This window comes from Neopsephotus bourkii, unplaced genomic scaffold (genome assembly GCF_033783945.1).
Source record: "Neopsephotus bourkii isolate Nb327-2 ecotype Australia unplaced genomic scaffold, CSIRO-AGI_Nbou_v1 NB_1384, whole genome shotgun sequence".
Classification (NCBI taxonomy): domain Eukaryota; kingdom Metazoa; phylum Chordata; class Aves; order Psittaciformes; family Psittacidae; genus Neopsephotus; species Neopsephotus bourkii.
The window spans coordinates 66,264-85,985 of NW_026901863.1; the positions used below are offsets into that span (position 1 = coordinate 66,264).

At 35.5% G+C, this 19,722-nt stretch overlaps 1 protein-coding gene across 1 annotated transcript in view; it reads left to right on the forward strand.

Moving 5' to 3' along the window:
* Nucleotides 1-2,678: 2,678 nt before the first annotated feature.
* Nucleotides 2,679-19,722, forward strand: part of LOC133219908 (serine-rich coiled-coil domain-containing protein 1-like) — a gene marked incomplete at its 5' end in the record, with an annotated part of 420,442 nt that continues 403,398 nt past the window's right edge. The window contains one exon of the mRNA XM_061367562.1: nucleotides 2,679-2,889. Within this exon, the coding sequence (XP_061223546.1) occupies nucleotides 2,679-2,889 (211 nt within the window). The remainder of the gene's footprint in view (nucleotides 2,890-19,722) is intronic.

The window sequence follows — 19,722 nt, forward strand, 5'->3', positions numbered from 1 at the left end:
GTTCTGTTTAAAAATATGGTATTTTTGTGTGTTGAGCAGTGTGATGTTGACATAAAGCCCACTGAAGTAATTGAAAATATTGTCTTAAGTTGAAATTAAGTTTTGCTGTGTTTCCAGTGAATGTATAGCTTATATATAAACACTGTACCTCTTTCATGTAGGAGAGGATGAGAATACTCCAAGAGTACTTCTTGTTTCATTTTCACTGAGGCAACAGGATATTGGTGTTGATACCCTTCTTCTCATTTATAATGTGTTGTAAAAGACTTCTGGGAAGCATTACATCTTAAGTTGGTACTTTCTCAGTGCCAGGGTGCCTGTTCAGGAGAATGAGGAAAATGAAACTTTGCAGACACTTGCAAAGTGAACATGCCACATATTCTAAAGAGTAATTTGTGTCTCAGCCTGCAGGCACAGGAGGAGCTTGTTGTTATATCTTAATTTAAATAAAGTGCCTTTCAGGTTGCGTAAATCTAACTTAAGGTTTGAATAGACCTTCTTTTATAATTCCCTAAAAGTGGCTTGTGTTAAGAAATTTCAGTTAAAAGTTGTTTTCTCTTTTCATGAGGTCATGCAAAGTCACCTAAGGTGACTTTAATAAAGGCTGTTAATCAGCAGTGGCTTCGTATCCTTCAGTCTAAAGCACCTTTATCATCCACCTGACATTATTAATTTAAAAGATGCAAAATATTCTACTCTATAAATTAAATATATTGAAAGTTGTTTTGATATATTTAAACAATTAAATTATTTAAATTAAATTACTAATTTCATTGGTTTATGAGAGTCTTGAAAAGCCTGGATTAGAAAGTTTTAGTTCTTTTGGCAGTCATGAGCCATCTGCCCATAGCCATGATCTCTGGTGGTGCGTTCCTTGATCTAATGTGTTGTACCTAGTGCACATGACATATCTTGCAAATTATAAAAATGAACAACCCATAAAAGATAATTCTAGTAGCCTCATTTCCAATTTGCTAGTATGCATTGGGAATTGCTTGTCTTGAGAGATTACATTAATCCCTTTTTGTACGTGGTTCATATGAAACTGAAGTTAACCAAGGAAAATGTCCTGTGGAAAAATATTCTTTGTCCTGCCAAAATACAGCCATGCATAAAATTCAGGATGTGGTTTGTGTTGCATGAAAATTCAAATGGAGCAGAAAATTGGAACTATACATTAATTGAATAATAATTTTCACTTTATTCCCCACTTATGCTAACATCTTTAATTTTAGTGAATTAATTTAATATGAATATGGGCGTCATGCATTGCTCTTACAACGCTTTTATAATTTAGCAGTAATTAGTATACTACTATTGCACAGTGCAATCACATTCTCAGATTTATTCTTCATTCAGATTTCTCCTTTTTCCCTGCTGGTCAAAGAGAAAATAGGTGCAACATTGAAGTTGTGCATGCATTAATGCTGCAGAAGTCTCTATACTGCGCTTAGTCACATTCTGTTTTATCAAAATGTTAAGTAATCTCTATTTAAATTATTTTTCTTCTAATAAAGTTTTGGCTGATTTTGTCTGATTGAATCTATGACCTCTAGAACATAGAAGCACACAGGTGGGAAAGAAACTCCACAGGTTTCTGTTCCAAGCCCTTGCTCAAAGCAGATCCAATTAGAACTGGTTACTCAGAGGCTTGCGCCATCATGTTATGAATATCTCCAAGGATGGGTGTCCCACAGCATCTCTGAGCCCCTGTTCCTTTGTTTGAGCAATAATAAATAAACAAATAAATAATGTTCTTACATCTGTTCACAATTTCCTATATTCCGGCTTCGTCCGTTGCCTTTCATTCTGTTGCTGTGCACTCCTAAATAGAACCTGGCTCCATCATCTCTGCACCATCTCAGTGCCTTCTCTTTTGAAGACTGAGCAAAATTGCCTCTCAGCCTCCCCTCATTTAATATTCACTCCAGCCCTCTCAGCATCTTGTTGGTCTTTACTGGACTTGCTTGAGAATGGCAAAATTTTATAGATATCTTGCTCTGATATTAAAGGAAGATGGTATATATGCTTTAAAATATAGTATTCTATTTTCTCCAAAGTCGATCAAAATTTTTCTGAATCTTTCTGTTGTCTTTAAGGATTCTCAACCACAACTTACTCTTGTTTAGTTTCATATTCTGCTTAAACAGTTTAAATGGTAACTAAACGTTGGGGAGTACAGATTGATTACGTTTCAAATTCCATTATGCAGAACAGTGGGTTCATCTTATGTCACTGGGCCAGCCCAGAGGGAGTATTTTTTTGGTGGTTTTCTTTTCCTTTTGAATTCTAAGTCAAAGCATATGCAATAATGTGATCTAGCTTTAGAAAGCACACGAGAGTTTCTATTTTGTTTTTATTTTTGTTTTATAATATGGAACTGAAATAAAATATATCTACAGCAGTTTTGCCCATAGGATATTTTGTTTTAAGAAAATCGCTTTTTTTTTTAAGGGTGTGAGATAAAGGATGGTTTTTGTTTCTGTAGAAAACGGTACGCTTATAAATGCATATTTTATTGCTAGCACCATATGGCTACATGTACGTTTTAAAGGCCATTTATACGAGCAGGCTCAAAAAGTGAAGTGTAATGTGTGTTTAAGCTCAGAAAAACTAAAAGCCAAAAATTGAGTTAGTTTTCATATTTCAGTGTTGATCTTTGTGTTTTCTCTTGTAAGGAACCTATCTCTGAAGCTGTCAAAGGAGGTAGACCAAGGAGAAGCCAGGTATCCTCGTGTTAGCCAGCTGGCTGGCAGCCCATCTGTGGAGTGGCCTTTTACTGGTCTGGAAGAAGGTGGAGGCATTGAATCTTTGCCCTTCAGATTGATGCTGCAAGATTGCACAGCTGTAAAGACATTGCTTCTGAAAATGAAGAGGGTTCTTCAAGAGGTAATCACCCAGTCATTTGTTAAATTAATAGCTTTCAACATTAGTGAGCTAAGCAGCAGAAAAGGGTCAGGAAAGTTTATGGACTTGATGTCTTAATATGGCTGGAATATATGGAATTGATGCAGAAGTATAAATAGTATGCAACATGGTAGAGGTCAGAAAGCTTATACTATAACAGAATTTAACTGATACCACCATCTTGGTGTGCTGAGTATGAAGTTTCTCATTAGCTTTTAGCAAAAAGGGGGCAGAGGAGAAGTACTAGATCAAAATAAATTCTATTGGTTCCCTCTAGTATTTTAGAGCTTTTCAGTTTTCTTACTGCAGTTGTTAATCAGTACAAAGTCTGCAATTAGTTCAGAGGAGAGATGCAAGGAAAAAGAAATGTCCTTTTAAGTTTCAGTACTGAACTTAAAGATTACTAGCCTGAGTTTGTAAATGACTGTTTAAATAGGATTTCTTAGGCCATTTAACAATTTCAGGAGTCCTGACTAGTTCTGTCCTGCTGTGTTCTCCTGCTTCCCTCACAGGCTGCAGGTGTTGCTTTGATTTCTTTTCTTTTTTTTTTTTTTTTACATCCAGTTCCCTTTAGCATTTTAGAAGAAATCAAATTATTATAAGGCTGGTCTGGGTTTTTTTTGGTTTTGGTTTTTTTTTTTTTTTTTGACACTTTCCAGCTGTGGATATTTGACATTTTTTTGCAAGCTTTCAGTTTCATTTTAGTGAAGTGCAATATGCGTTGTCTTTGAGACCTACAAGATATATATTTCTTTTAAAGCTATGTAATTCATAGGATTACAGAATAATGTAGGTTCAGAAGTGCCTCTTGAGGTCCAACCTCTCTGCTCAAAGCAAGGTCCTCTTAGAATAGGTTACTGAAGGCCTTGTCTACTTAAGTTTTTGGTGCCTTTGTGGGGTTTCTGTGTCATCTCTGGATAGCAGTTCCAATATTTGACTACATCATTGCCATTTTCCTCCCTAAAATATAATCAGAATTTCCCTTGTTGCAACTTCGTTGTATGATGAAGTGCTAGTCACTTAACTGAGACTTTGTGGGTTGTTTTTTTGTTTGGTTGCTGTTGTTGTTTGGTCTCCTGGGACATTTGCTTTTTTTTTTTTTTTTTCTTTTTTTAATGCTCACTTTTCAAGCATCTGTATATAAATTCAACCAATTGTTGGCCTGTCTGAGAAGGTTTATCAAAGTTTTAGCCTTAATAGTCATCCATTAGCCCTCTTAAATAGCATGTTTTTTGCTCTATGGCAAGCCTTATGCCTTTCAGTTTCCCTCAGTTCACTAGCAGCTTTATGTATGCTGTTGGGCTTCTTAATGGACTTCTGCTGAAACTGAAATTGAAATCATTAATTCTCCTGCTTATGTAGTGTCAGAATATAGAGTGCATTTAAAGCTGCTTTTCCTCTGAAAAGGATTTGTAACCATATTATATATGGAAATTAATAATAAGAATTATAATATTGCATGACATAGCAGTTGTAACATTGTGCTGTTAACACTGAGAGCATGCTGTGTTGCTTCTAGTGTGAAAAATTCATGTCCAGTTACTAATACATCCTTATGTAACTAATTTTATTTTTTATCTTAATCATTCAGTGTTTTACTTCCCTTGTACCATGTAGTTTCCATCCTCTCATTTGACTGTAATGCAGTGTGATTCTGCCCTTTCCTTTTTTTCTTGCCTTGCCTTCCTTTATGAAATCAAAGTGGCCTTTTTTTAATTCTGGATGTTACATGTGATGCACATATGTATGCGCTGTTATTTGCTTTCCTGGTTTCTGGCAACTTTGAGATGGAATATTCTAGTAGTAGTACACATTGGTCTAGTATGCAGCTGAACAAAACTCACATGGCTAGAATGAAATGACAATCTGATGATTACTGAAAACATTTACTACCTTGAATTATTTGTATTTTGGTTTTAAGTGAGTTATTTGTATAATAGCAGGAATTGAAATACTGTGTTGTGTACATAGGAGTGTACTTTTTAGTAGCCCTATCTGAGAAATAGCTGAAATGTAGTGCAGTCTTCCAGTTATACTGATATAAGTGCACATACTAATTCTTGAAACAAAAAATAATTTTTCAAGGTCATGTTAAACTACACAGTTTTCATATCTCCATAAAGAGTTATCAAACCCATTCACTGTACGGTGGGCAGCAGCCACGGTGTAATTGCAGGGAAGTGAAAGAGCAATGACAACAAAATATTCACAAAAAATATATTCTTTAAAACAAATTAAAATTTTAGGAATTATTCCAAAACCAGAATAGGATTCAGAAGACAATAAGTAGCTAGTTTGAACAACTAAAGAGAAGATGACCTTGAAATATATCACAAATTTATATTGGAATGACACAACTTGATTATTTTTAGAAATCCAGACTTTTATACATTTATGTCACTTTTAAATTATTAGCGAAGATTCCAGGAAAATATAATTCTATCAAATAGATACATTGTGTTGAAGAGTGTGATAAATAAGTCATCTAAACATATTTGGCAGGCAGTTTCCATGGAGAAGGTACCCTACTTCCATTGTAACTAGATGTAATTTCTTCATCCAAAAAATCACTTCCGCCCAAATCAATATTATAAATCAAACTCACAACAGTACTGAATTAAAAGATATAAAAGAAACCCACTTTCCTTACCATGGAATGTTCACATATTTTTAGATGTAGTGGAACATAGGCTGTGGCAGGATTATATGGTATAGAAGTGAAATATTGTTTGGCTATAACAGTATTAAATATGTATATTTATTAAAATAACATGTCACATATTTCACACAGTTTCAAAATATACAGAGCATACAGTCTTCAAGGGGAAAAATTACGTATGAGTTATCAGGAAAAAAGCTGCAGTATTTCAGTTTCATAGCTGTTGTTACCCGTAGAAGAAGAAATTACCGTTGTCTACACCTCTTTATTGAAAAATAACATGTTAATTGAGTTAAAATACTAGCCCTGTTATTCAATATAATCCTTCTATTTAAGCACTGAGCACTGCTTCTAAGGAATAATTTAATTATGATTTTCCAAAATGTAATACTAGCTAGTAAAATATACTTCTTTTTATCGTTGCACTTGCTTGTAATAGAAGAATCCAAATGGAAAAAGTGAATACAATATATTCTGTACTGTGCTGCAAAGTTATATAGCTGTGAGTTTAGCTTGTTATTAGTCTTACCATGAAAAGGGAAATTGAAGACATGGCAGTAACTTGCAAGATTGAGAATCTTATTAGGTAATGTATTTAGTAAGACTAATGAAAGATCATTTAATTAAGAGAATTAATTACCAGTTCACTTCTAGTGAAAAAGCCTTGAAAATGTTTACTAATAATTCTTTATAGCTTTGGCCATGCCAGTCTCATAAGGCAGATTGTTCCCTAATGTTTTGAGAATCTCATTGAACAAAGATGAAGAGAGCCTGCGGACCCTGGCACAGGAGCAAACTCAGTGATCCACTAGAAATTAATCCAAAAAGTATGTCTCACTCTATTTGGCAGCTTTTTCTGTTGGATATTCCATTCCTAACAGATAAATGTGCAATGAATGGAACAATCAAGACTTGGGGGTTGCAAAGTTTCATGAAAAACTTTACCAGGGATTAGCAACACAGCCTGCTTGATGAAAGCCACTTCACAAGACAATACAAGTTGTCATGTAGCTTGTCTGTGATTTACAAGTAGTTCTTGGTCTCTCTTTTCTCTCCATCTCACTTACGTTTATTGAAATGTTTGGGTTTGTTTTTTTTCCTCGAAGTCTGCTTGGTGTTGATCTTTTTCTCAGTACTACCTGCTCTCATTCAAAAACAAAAAAGAAAACAAACAAAAAGGAATAATAATAATAAAAAAATGAAGTCGGGAGTGAGTTGGTTGAGGGCAGGTTTGCTCTCTCCTAAGAAATTAATTTTTCACTTCAGAAAGGCCTTTTTGCTCTGAGCCAGTCTTAAACTCATAATCTGTGTCATCTGTCCTCCCCCATATGCCGTGCTTTCTATGTTTTATTACATTTGTGGTCGCTAATTGATTGCTTATAGTCAATGAGCTTCTAAAATTTAGACTGCAGCTTCTTCCTCACTTATTGCTATCAACAATAATGAATATATAATGCCTCTTTCTCAAGCAATATATGGGTTTTCCTGTACTCTTCCAGATGAGACTGAAATTATTTCCATCCATTAACTTTTTTATGGTTTGAGTTATAGCTTACTGAGGCAATGTTGAAGGCTGGCTAATTGAGAGGACATTTAATGGCTTTGCCTTTGTGGAAATCATTGGTAGAACATTTTAGGCAAAGACATATGAGGAAAGCTTGTGTGGTTTTGGTATTGTGCCTGGCAGAAAAAAAAAGGGTCTTTGTGCTGAAATAAACATAGTGGAAAAAAAAATACAGCTATTTTAGGAAGGAATCCATTTAGTCAGTGGTGTGATGGGGTTTTGTTCAAACTGTAGATACTGAAACGAATGTCCCAGTAAAACCAAAATCTTATCCACATTTAGGCTTATTTCTACAGGTCGTATTTCCCCTGTATTCTTTATGAAATGCATAGGTTATCAACTACATAATTCTACTTTCAGATATTTTTATGAGGCTATTAGAAATGACCTTACTGGTTGCTAATCTAGACAATTAAGAAACGTTGCCTGTATGTTTGTGTAATTTGGAACATAAATTATTCATTGCATGGCCATGCTTCTTTCAGAGCTCTGCAAAACACCATGCAGGCTGTGGAGCTTTAGAAATTGAAGCTAATTACTACAATTAGCAATAGGGATAAGTCATTCTGGACATATATTGCATACTGTGTTTTACTAATTAATCATTTATTTTACTGTGGGAAATTACAGCTGTCTGTGGCTGTCATTAAAACTTAATGTGTCCAATACAGTGTTTTTAGATTACACTTGAAAAAATGACAGTGGCCGGGACAGTTGCCTGAGACTTGTGGGACAGAGTGAGACCACTCAGTCTGCAATTAGCCTGTCGGATATCACTGGCTACATTACTTCTCCCCATGCATCTTTCACCTCATCAGTAAAATATGCATAATTATAGAGTCTACTTTTATGCTGTGCTTGCAATCTACTAATGGAAAGTACTAAGAGAAAGCTACATGTTGTTTGCTGTATTTTGTAGCCTGATTGCTAAGCAATATGGAATTGGCCTTAAAGTATGTTTTTTTTAAGATATTAAAACAGTTTCGGTAGTTCACTATGAAATGTATTGTGTTTACTAATATTGTCTGTTAGCCACTTAGGAAGCAATTGTAAGTTTAATACTGTGTAAAATACTTAAGGTTTTCTTCCTTTAAGTAACTTTGTATTTAACCACTCTATCATTACTGATTTATTCAACAACTCTGCATTTAATACAGTCCCTTTTATCAAGTACGTCGTGCTGGAAATTGGTAATTCCTTCATTTCAGGGTGTGCTGACATCCACAAATTAAAATAATTAATAATAAAAATGTGCTAGGTTTAGTAATAGTATTTAACTTTATTGAATTTAATTTCATTTTCACTTGGAAATACAAACTGGTATGCCCTTGCCTAGCTGTTTGCAAAGGAGAGCAGAACACCCTATTGTCACACTGCTTGTGTATTTTCTAGTAGAGTATCTCAGGGTAACAGGGAGTATCGTGAGCCAGTAGATATAATCAGATGTTCTTTTTGGTAGCAAAGTTATTTTATTCTAATATTATTCATTATTAGGTATTTAATAGTAGCAAACAAACTATGGATTCCTTTGCTCTTCAGGATCTTCATAACTTACAGCAGGTGCTCCTGAGAGTGTGTTCATTTGCTAACACTCTGTATTTAACAAGTGTGAAGTTACAGGATGGGACTGGCACACAGCCCTGGGGTCTTTGAGCCACACTTTGAAATTACCAGTCTCAAATTAATACACTTATTTTTAATGCTAAAAAAATTGAAATATTTCTCTGCTCCATTTATGTTCTGTTTGTTCTGATGGCTTAATTTTTGTAAGCTACGTATGTCTATGTATTGCAGCCTTACTGAAACGGGATCAACATGAAACATCATCCTTCCACAGCTAGAGATGAATACTGATTTACATGTCTACTTCATGTATCCAGAAGCCAGGGGATTAGCTTCTTTCTTATTTCTCCTGTGGTTGCCTCAATGAAATGTTTTCATATAGCAGTGTGACATGCTCTAGGTCAGCACAGATTTGCCTAGCATGCTGCCCCAGCCTCCTCAAAAGCCAAGTCTTAACAGCACCTTGCAGAGAAGCATTAAAAATAGCAATGAGTATGTAATGTCCCAACATCAGCAGTTTTGTGCAATTGGCTACAATTGACTTGTGCCTGAAGACCATAAATTATAACAATTACAAAACTGGAACCATTTTCCCATTTAGTACTTCCATGGGTTCGATCAGTTGCTGCAGGTCAGTCGGTTAAGTCCCACCTGGTGCTCCTTGGCTGTAGAACTGATCACACCAATTACATTTTCTGACAAATCTGCAAATACTGAAAAGTCCGTTGCAAAATAATGAGCAAGCAATGGAAGAAATCCAGAATGTCTGTACAAGTCTGTAGAAGGATCTGATTATACTCAGTTGTTAGAGCTCATGAGTAATTTTGAGCTAAATGACACATTTAGTGCAGAAGGTAGATGGAAAAGTTTGTGATAAGAAAACAAAGTATACTGCCAGATCTAACAAATTTTACAATGAGTTATCCAGTTCTTTTAACAAAAAACAATTAGAAAGAGGAGCGGGATCAAGATGAGTGCACAACACCCAAGCTGCATGGCAGTTGAATTTCCTGCAAATTTACTGGGGTTTTAGGTATGAAAATACCAACTTTTCAAATGGTTTTGTAACTTATGAAGGAGCGTTTAGTATAAAGTTTATACCTGGTGCCACTGCCTTAAAGTCTAGTAGGTTAAACAGTCAGTTTCTCCACCTCTGAAGTTTCACAGTCCTGTATTCCTGCTATATTAATATTTTTTCTTCCTCATTATAGGTTTCAGAGATTTTCTGACATGGAAAAGTAACTGGTTAGATAAAGATAAAGCAGTTAAATAGATAGGTTTAGATAGATAAAGCAGTAAAACTGATGATACGCAACTGTTGCCATAACTGGCTGAACAAGAAGAATAAAAATGTAATAGGTAAAAGTGTACGTCTAGCGTCCAGGTAGCAGAGTGCCAACCGTGCATGAAGTTACCCATTTCAATATTTGTGTTTGTATGTGCTTATGTAGATGATTTGACAGAATAGAAATTTAATCTCTTAATTAATTATCCTTTGCCCTTTATCAGCAAGAATTTGGGAAATGAGTGCTAGTGTAGTCACAGGAGAAGTTCTCGCTCTTCACAGCATGGACCTTGGCATAGTTCTGTGCTGCACATTTATTTAATGTTTTTTCTGCACAATACATGCCATTACTTTGTAGCCCAGTATCAGAACAGTGCTGATCATTTTCCTAGTGGAAGAAAGAAAAGACAGCTGTTGATATAACGTGCTTACCTAAATTCATAATTTTTGCCAAAATAATAGTACTGATGTGCAGTCTGGCTCCACTTCAATTCATGATGTGTGTTTTCTTCAGAGAAGGAAATTATTATTTTTTTTTGTTTGTTTTTAAAGGATTTAGAAACTACACATCAGGGACATACCCTCCATCTGGTTTTGTAATTGTCCAGAGCTGGTTGGTAGGCACATGTATTTTCTATGAAGAAGTGCTGTATATAAAGAAATATTGCTTATGTCCAATGATCTGTATGTCTCTCCTTTATATACCTTACTAATATAAACAGAGCAGTTCTCTGCCTTTGGTCAGAGCCTCAGCTGGGTGTGAAATATCATAGGTTCTTTTAATCCAGCTGGTACTTGGTGCCTTCTCAGAAAGCTGCTCTATTTATCTTAATTTCTCCTTAGGTTTTCCCATTCACAGTGAGTTTCCCTTACAGAGACAGTAATTGTCCATATGATTAAAAGCTCATGGATTCAAAATGCAAAGTTATCTCATGCCTAGGATTTTGTTGTTGTTGTTGTTGTTTTAATTTTAATTTAAATTGAAAACTCTGCTTTGTTTTCACTCCTGGACTCAGTAAATAATTTTGGGAAGTTGTCAGGTAAAAGCAATACCCTTATTTACAAGCTTGAAAGAGAGGATTCTCTTTTTATCAGCAGTTCTTATGTCAAATCTGTGTGAAGGTAATCTTAACAGGAACAAAGAACGTGCAGAAATAACCAATGCTGCCTCAGTGGAAACTGAGCATGTCATAAAGCAGCTAAGCAAGAATGTAGTTTGACAACTTACCTCTTTTAAGCAGGATAGAACTAGAATGAAAGGCTAGGTTTCTATTACTTGCCATCCCATGCAACATCTCTTCTAAAAATAGTTCCTCACTTTTGATTTAAACTGCATTATAAATTTAGATCAGTGATGAAATAAATGCTTGAATCTCCAGTGTATTGCCGTGTCAGCCCATCTCACCTGTGTAAGACCTTTGCTGCTATTCTGGCAATTGCACAGAGAAAGCAAGCAGTGTTTATGTTACTCCTTTTACTATGAGTTTGTCTTTTGATCTCCAGTCCCCTACCCTACTATTCTTCTGCCTACACTTTGTGATGCAGCCTTGGATCAGATGGTGTCTCAAATTTGTATTCCTAGTATACCTGGTACTTAGTTTCTCATTCTCACTGCCATGGATCAATGATTGCTTTCAAAATAAGACTACATGGTGCATGTAGAGAGAGACAGTTTAGCGTGTCTGTTTTATAGATTAAAGAATAACTTTTTATAGATTAAAAATAATCTGGAATCCTTTCTAGGTTATGGATTTTTTCTTTAATAGATTAAAAATAACCGCTTAGCATCTAAGCAAATAAGAGTTATCAACTATTTGGTCCCACTCCTTTGGGACCTTTCCTGATTTGCCTAACAGAAGGGAGAACTTTGTACTTGTTTTGTCTAGGCTACACTGACATTTAAAAGGCTGTTAGTTCTTTTGGAGTACTCCAACTGAACACTCAAGGTAAAGTTTAAGGTAAGACAGGATAAAAATACTGCTAATCATAATGACCTTTGTAAAATCAGTCAACTATCATAAGTATGTGATAATTAGTTCTTTTTCTCATTAAAGATCTCTTCCAAAGTTCATTGAGTCGGTGGAGATCTCTGCAGTGATGTTGCTTGGATTGGTGAGCTTGGAATAACTCCCTGAATGAATGAGACAGTGACATCAAAATGAATTTGTATTCATAGTTTCTATTAGTATGTGGTTGTCATTGTAATTTGCATTCTGGTGGTGACAGACTGCCTTTTTTCATTGCAGATGTGTGTGCGTATCTGTGAGTAAAATGTGGGTATACTGCTATAAATTACTTACATATTTTTATAATAAATCAGTTAGGAAGATGCACCTGGCTTTGTAAAATGCACATGATCAAACAGTTCTTACAGATGTACCTGAAATAAATCCAGTTTCTAACTAATTACGTGTTTGGTGGCATTGAATTTGCTGCTGTAACACGAAACCATACTATAAACCTGTATCACAGTATCACAGTATCACAGTATGTTAGAGATTGGAAGGAACCTCAAAAGGTCATCTAGTCCAATCCCCCTGCCGGAGCAGGAACACCTAGATAAGGTTACACAGGAACGTGTCCAGGCGGGTTTTGAATGTCTCCAGAGAAGGAGACTCCACAACCCCCCTGGGCAGCCTGTTCCAGTGTTCCGTCACCCTCACTGAGAAGAACTGTAATATGATTCCAAATAGAAAGTCATCTTAAATCTGTGTTTCTTAGACTGTTGTTTAGATACTGATCTTGTGTACCCTGCATTATTGTGTGTCATTGGACTGTTCTTTCACAACTGATTTTTCTAATGAATATGAACTTATATATCTTTCTTTTGACTTTTTGATTAACTCCTTCCTAGTTGTGTTTTTTTTATTGATTGTCATTATGTTTTGTTAATACACTTCATAAGTGTATTTTGTCGTGAAGTTCTGTAGGTTCTATTTTACCGTTTATGTAGTTTGCTAATACAATACAATACCTGAGTTTTGGCTTGTTTATATACCCATATAATTGACTTTTTCCCCCCCACAGCTTTAGTATCTTTGTGTTTATCTCATGGTTCTGGCATGTTTTGGCAGCTTCTTGATCAGTTTATTAGGAAAGTTGGATCAAAATATAATTGTTTGCTATTTATAGCTCAGCTTTTCTGGAAATACAGTTAGGTAGTATTATTTGGATGAATTATTTTCTTTAGGACTTGCATTACATGCTATTTAATTAGCTAGAATTAGGAAGCATTAGTATACAATAGTATACTAGTATTAGAATTAGCATTGATAATATTATCATTATTTTGATATTATCTAATACATATTCTTATTTAGATAATCATATCATGTACATTGTATTATACATTATATTTATTGTATATAATTAGTTAATGGTATTGACATTTCCATCTGAATGCTGTAGGGGGTCTTAAGAATAATTTTTTATTATCTTAACAGCATTTAAAGATAACAACAAAAAAGAGTTGTGCAAATAGTAAATTTCCATCGTATCCTCAGGCAAACTTGGAGGAACTGAGATTTTGTCAGTTTGACAGAGTGTCTTATGAAATATATTTCCATCATGGCTGAAAGAAGGCACCCTGAGAACATAGAATGATGACAGAATCACCCCAGCTCATCAAATCCAGTGCATTGTTCACATTTCTTTGTGTAGCAGGACCAGGCTATATATAGGTATGTAGTTAGTCTTCAAGAGCATGTTGTTTTTGTGCTGAATTTTATCTTTTAAAATGTCATTTAGTTTTGTCTGTGCCATGGTTAAAATTTAGAACTTCATTCCATTTTCTATGAAGTAAAGGTAAAAATGAGCTTCTTTGGCGTGCTGGGAACTGAAATATATGTTCTTCTGGAGCTGCTTCAATATGTCAGAATAATCAACATTTATGTAGTCATAAACTAATTTTTCACTCCTATCTTCTTTCTGGGAAATGCAATGCCCAAAATAGAGCAGTGATAGCTCTATTCATGTATGTCATTCAGGAAGACATTCTATGCAAGTCACACCAAAAAAAAAACAACCCATCATTGCATCCATCTTGGTTTTAATCTTAAATTACAGTTTCTTTCCCTGATCTGGAATGTAAGTGCACAAGCAAGGGGGCATGAAGCAAAGACACAGAAATAGGAATAGGAGAAAAGTCGTGAAATATGAACTAAATGTGCACAGTAGAAATGCTTCACTGAAAGGGCTGTTCTTTGCACTAGTCTGGCAGCCTCACAGGTCTGCTTCTCTGTTTGGTATTGCTGAAGCAAGTAATTTATCCTGACAGTAATTTTGCCAGTGCTGCAAGAATCCTATTTCACTAAGATTAACACCTTCTCCCTTGTTTTGAAGAACAAATATGCTTTATTTCTTGTTTCTGGATCTTCTTGTCATCTGTCTTACTGGCCTTGCTGTTGCCTGCGTGTGTATGATTTAGCAAGCACTTTTCATGAACTCCAGAAATAAGACCTGGCAACTGAGCTTTTTAGCTTTCTTAACTCTTTTTGGTTGGTTGGTTGGTTTGTTTGTTCGTTTGGCTTTTGTCTTTTTTTTTTTTTGACAAGGCAGCATTGCATCGTGTCAGGGCTGGGCCTCTGGTCTGCTGCCCCTGCTAGTGCTAATGTTAAAAGTTTTATCACTTCAGCATACAAAGAGCTACAGGGTTGTTTTTTTTGCTTTAATACTGTCTCCTCTTGTAAGATCCAATCACAAGAGAAAGCAAGAAGGCAAAGGCTTGGGGTAGCCATTATTCCAGACAGCTTTTGGAGTAATAACATAAAGTATTCATATACTGTCAGCTGAAATTCTCAAATTGTTCTTTAAGTATGGTTTGGCCTGTGATATCATTTGGGCTCTTCTTGTTCATCCCCACTATAGTAACAAGTTGACTCACCTGTTTTGAAGGAAAAAAAATCTTCAAAGGAGTGAATAAAAAGAAAATTATGATGTATTTATAATTATATATCATACAGGATTTATTCTGTAGAAGGGGTGTTGGTGGTGAGAATGTGAGAATTAACATAAAAGAAGGTGTGGGTTTTGTCTTCCTGTATTAGGTTTTAAAGCAGAGCTTTGTTTAGTAAGGTTTCTGCCCAACAGAACACATTGATAGCTCGTAACCCTGGCAGTTAGGAGAGGGAATTGTGTACTGGATCCCAGCAAAGAGGCTGCTTGTGTGGAAGCACAGGGTTTAGTTTCACATCATGATTGACAAAATACAGCTGAAATTAAAACAATGATGCAAATGAAAACTGGGCTAAATTTTTAAGTAAATTTAAGCACAAACTGTAATATGTGTATTTTTCTGATTTTTATGTGAATTTATTCCAACATTTCTTAATTTTCACTGAAACAACAAATCTGAAATCTGCCATTTTCTCCTTTTCAAATACTAGTTGGCTTCATATCATGGTCTTACAGCATACGCAATCAAATAATGACTAGTAGGTTTTAATGTGGATGCCTGAATTCCCATTTTCTGCTTGAGTCCAGCACACTGGAGCTCAGTTGCAGATTGCTCATGATGTATAGGCCTTCCTGAAACAGATGAGGTCAATCTGGCAACTTCAATTTGCATTCAGCTTCTCTTCTGCTAAACATTTCTTTCATCCCCCCAATTTTTATTTTCACAAAAAAAAAAAAGGACTGAAGACCTGGTTTAAGTTTTGAGAGATGGGGAGCTCAACAGCTCGACAGAGTTTTCACATAAGAGGCCTCTGCAAGAAGCTTCTGTGTCTCTGTGCAGCACAGATGTGCTATGTTTATAGCTCCGTTATTTCACATACTAACGGAATAGTGCAGTCATCAGTTTTACTTTGAAAGTCTGCTTATTGCAGTTGTTTTGTCTTTGACTAAGACCACAAAAAGATCCTTGGCTGTGAAAAGTAAAAAGCTTTGTTTTTGCTGTTGTCATTTGATTGATTATAGCACAGAAGTGGTTCAGTACAAGTTAGCACAGGTTAATTCTATTTACAAAATCAATCTTTACCTATAACTACAATAGGCATCCACATGATTTAATGCAATTTTAAGACTTTCTCAAGCAAAAGCAATTTCAGAAGCTAGATATTTGCAAAGGTAAGTTCACAATGATTTTCATGAAGGCAGTGTGGCTTTTGCTTGTACTTCCAGTGCATATGGATGATGCTGTTATTGATCTACGTTTGTCATCTGTGCTTTAAACCTTCCTTTCTCTCCTCTTCTTGCCCGTGAATGCTCCTGTTGTGAATGTTTGTGAATATTTTGTGAACAGTGCAAGATACCAATGTTTTCCTCTATCCAGAGGTGAATTAGTTCATAGAATATTTCTGCTACTGTGCATCATTGACCTCTTGCTCTGCATATGCATAAAAGTTTTTGTAATATCCATCTTTTTCAGGGATCATCTGATATATAAAAGGTCAGGTAAAGTATTTCCATTAACCACAATAGGTGCCAGTTGAAAGAAGACTCCAAAAGAGTCTTTCCATCTCCTTTGAAATAAATTTCACAGGATTTCATAAGCCTTTGTTAAGTTATTGTTTGGAGGTTTTTTTTATCTATCCTCTAAAAATTAATAGATTACTATAGAATTTTGTAGGACTCTTTCAAGTCCTACAAAATGTTAAAAAACGTAACATTTTCTGTGGAACCCTGTACAATGGCTTTGTTGTGTTTTTGCCCTCATTGTTCAAAGACAGTTAAACGGATCAGGTTATACAGCTCTGTGTTTAGGGCACATACATGCTTTCATGCCTAACAGTACGATACTCTGTAAAATCATTAAAGTTTTTAGGTTTTGCAAGCCATGTTGCCAAAATGTTCATATAGTTTTGTGTGCAAATGGCCATGTTGATTGCATTTCAAGACAAAATTGAAGTGATTTGAAATGTATGCACTTCAAGAGTGAGTTTTGGGAGTAGAAAGAAGGTTGTCTTTAATTCCAGGAAAAGCGAGATAAGAACAGGTGTATATATTCTGAATTAATATATAGCTTCAAAAGAAATTATACCTTTAGGCCCAATCTTCAGGAATTACAGTACTACCTGAAAAATCTGCTGTTTTTTTTATTTGTCTTTATGTACTTTTAGGGATTTTTAATATGGTGCTCTTAATCAGCTGCTGATTATAAGAAGCAATAGGCCTTAGAAATAAAAGGCAATCACGGCTTTGGAAAGAAAGAAGAAAATTTACAGCATGCAGAGAACAAAAGCCTTTGCAGATTACCTGAGATTACCTCCGAGCTGATTTCTTAGTGGAATAGAGTGGGGTTTGTAAGAAGTTTGGTGGGAGAGGAACAAATTGTGTAAAACTTCCAAGAGACATTTTTAAGTAAACAGCTTTACATGCTTAGCAGCTGTTACACTATGTCCCCTGTTAAATGCCTTCAGGGAGCTGAAGCAGGTTTTTTTGAAACAATATACAGAATAGCAACAGTTTGGTGATTTATTCTGCTGATCTACTGCTTCTTTCTGTTTCAAAGTTTTAGCAAATATTTCCTGTAGTCTTAGCTTTTCATTCTGAGAAAGATGATAGAAATCCAGGGGATTTTCTTTCATATAAAATAGATTTTTCAGTGGATGAATTGGGATAGCATCAGTCTTTCAGCATGTGTCAATACAAGGAGCAGCTGGTAACTGGTCTTAGAGGAAATCTGAGGACAAAATAATGCTTAATTTCCTGCCTTTCTCTTCTTTTGGCCAAGGGAAGATCAGGAAAGAAAAGGAAACTAGTAAAGTGCTTCAAAGAGGGAATCTCATTTCCTGCCTTGTGCCTGTTCTGCTGCACTGACAGCAAGCCAGGAAAACTAAACCTCTGCCTTCTTTTGATGTACAGTTTCAGCACTTCTGTTGCAGGAAGGGAGAATCCACTGGGCAGACACCAAGGGAGTCATTAGACCAGAGCAGTTTCTGGGTAGGACAAGTAAGGCTGGAGGAAGAAGTAATTTATTCTACATGGCTGGGAGCAGCACAACAGCAAATTCTGACCTCCTTCTGTGCTTCCCATGTACTAAAAAGCCTTTCTGTATTTTCAAATTAGGCAACATTTCCTAGCTTTGTGCAAACACATAGAACAAGTATGACTGCTTTTTTGAGTTTACCTTTGTGTAATATAAATATGCCTGTGTGTTTTACAGTGCCTCTGTGAATGATCTCATATTTGTCACATGCAGGTTTACCATTATAACTTGAAGAATACATGAACTATAATAGAAAACTAACGAGTAATTTCTTTCTACAAGGAGGGCTAGCGTTTATAAGCCACTTACTCCCTAGTTGTATCGTTAAAGGCTAGGCCTTTTCAAGTTTCTGCCTGATGCTCACACAGATGTTTTCTGGTACTTCAAATTGCATTTGCAGATTGCAGAGCCAAGCAAGTTTCACAGCATGACAGACCAAACTCTAAACACCATTGCTAAACATAAGGGGAAGATGAAATTATCCTTTTAGAGATTTCTGTCAGTCATTATATATGACAGCAAGCTTCAACTTTAAATTGGAACTTAATGGAATAAAAATAAAACTGAATATAGGGACACTCTCTTTACATGGAATACTACCTTTTAAAAGTTATAAGAAAAAAACTCAGAGGTGGCAAAATATATAATTTTCAGTCTCAAGAAAGATTGATAGCCTTAAAATATGTCCTTTCATGCCAAAAATAATCTTTATGCTAATGGACATTTCTTATAATATTGCCTAAAGGTAATTAGAAATTACGAAAGAGGGCAGGAGACCTTCACATTAATAAAGTAGTACAGTGAGGGAGGTTAGAGAATAGCTGATGTGTACCACTGTCTGGCAGACAATATGAAAATTATTGAAAGGATATTTAATTTTGATACTAAATCAAAATTGTGGTAGGAAACGGAAGACAAACCTTTTATTCCTTCCTGTGATACGTTTTTTATGATATGTTTGAGAGTAGTAATGGCTATTCTTATAGCTGCTTCTATCACTGAGAAGAGTCTCCCAAAGATGGAGAGACATTTGTGTTTGGTTTTGAATATGATACACAGTACTGTCCATTTATTAGATAGAATTGGGAGGAAAATACCCAAGTGTGTGTGGAGAAAGAGAATGTTATAGCACTTGATAGGAGTGGTAAAATGTGGGAAACATAAAATCAAATATATTCATCAATATCAGCCTCTAAAGAATAAGCACTTCCTGGAGCAGTTTGCTAATGTGCACATGGGAAGGAATTGAGAATACAAGAAGTGAGATTTTTATTTATTTTTTTTAAGCAGTATTAAGGTGTAATAGGAGTGGTGGAACCATTTGTTTGTATTCAGATATATGCACTGAATTCTGGGAAACACAATGTTAGGGGTAGTGGTATGTCCTCCAACTTTCTCGTGTTATTTCTGTAAGTAAAAAAATAACATAGGATTGAGTTCATCTGTCTGTGAGAAAAGCCTACTAGTTTCACTTTCAGTCTGTGATCCTGCTGGAACTCCGACAGGTTTGAATGGAGCTGGTTTGCTATAACCAAGAATATATGAACTTGAACAAACACCATGGTTATTCAGCCACCTTTGATTACTTCTGGAAGCCCAGAGCTCCTGCTGGCTTCTGGAGCATAATGTGGAGCAGCACATACGTGTATATGGACTGAAAGGGAGCTGGGAGTGTGAGATGAGTATTTGTTCTTTATTTTCATAATTCCATCCAAGGCAAGAGTAAAAAATGAAAAGATGAAGACAAAGCCATGATGAATAATGTAGTACGAGCCTTAGTAAGGATTATTCTTTTTGATTAGTTATTCTTTGAGGTT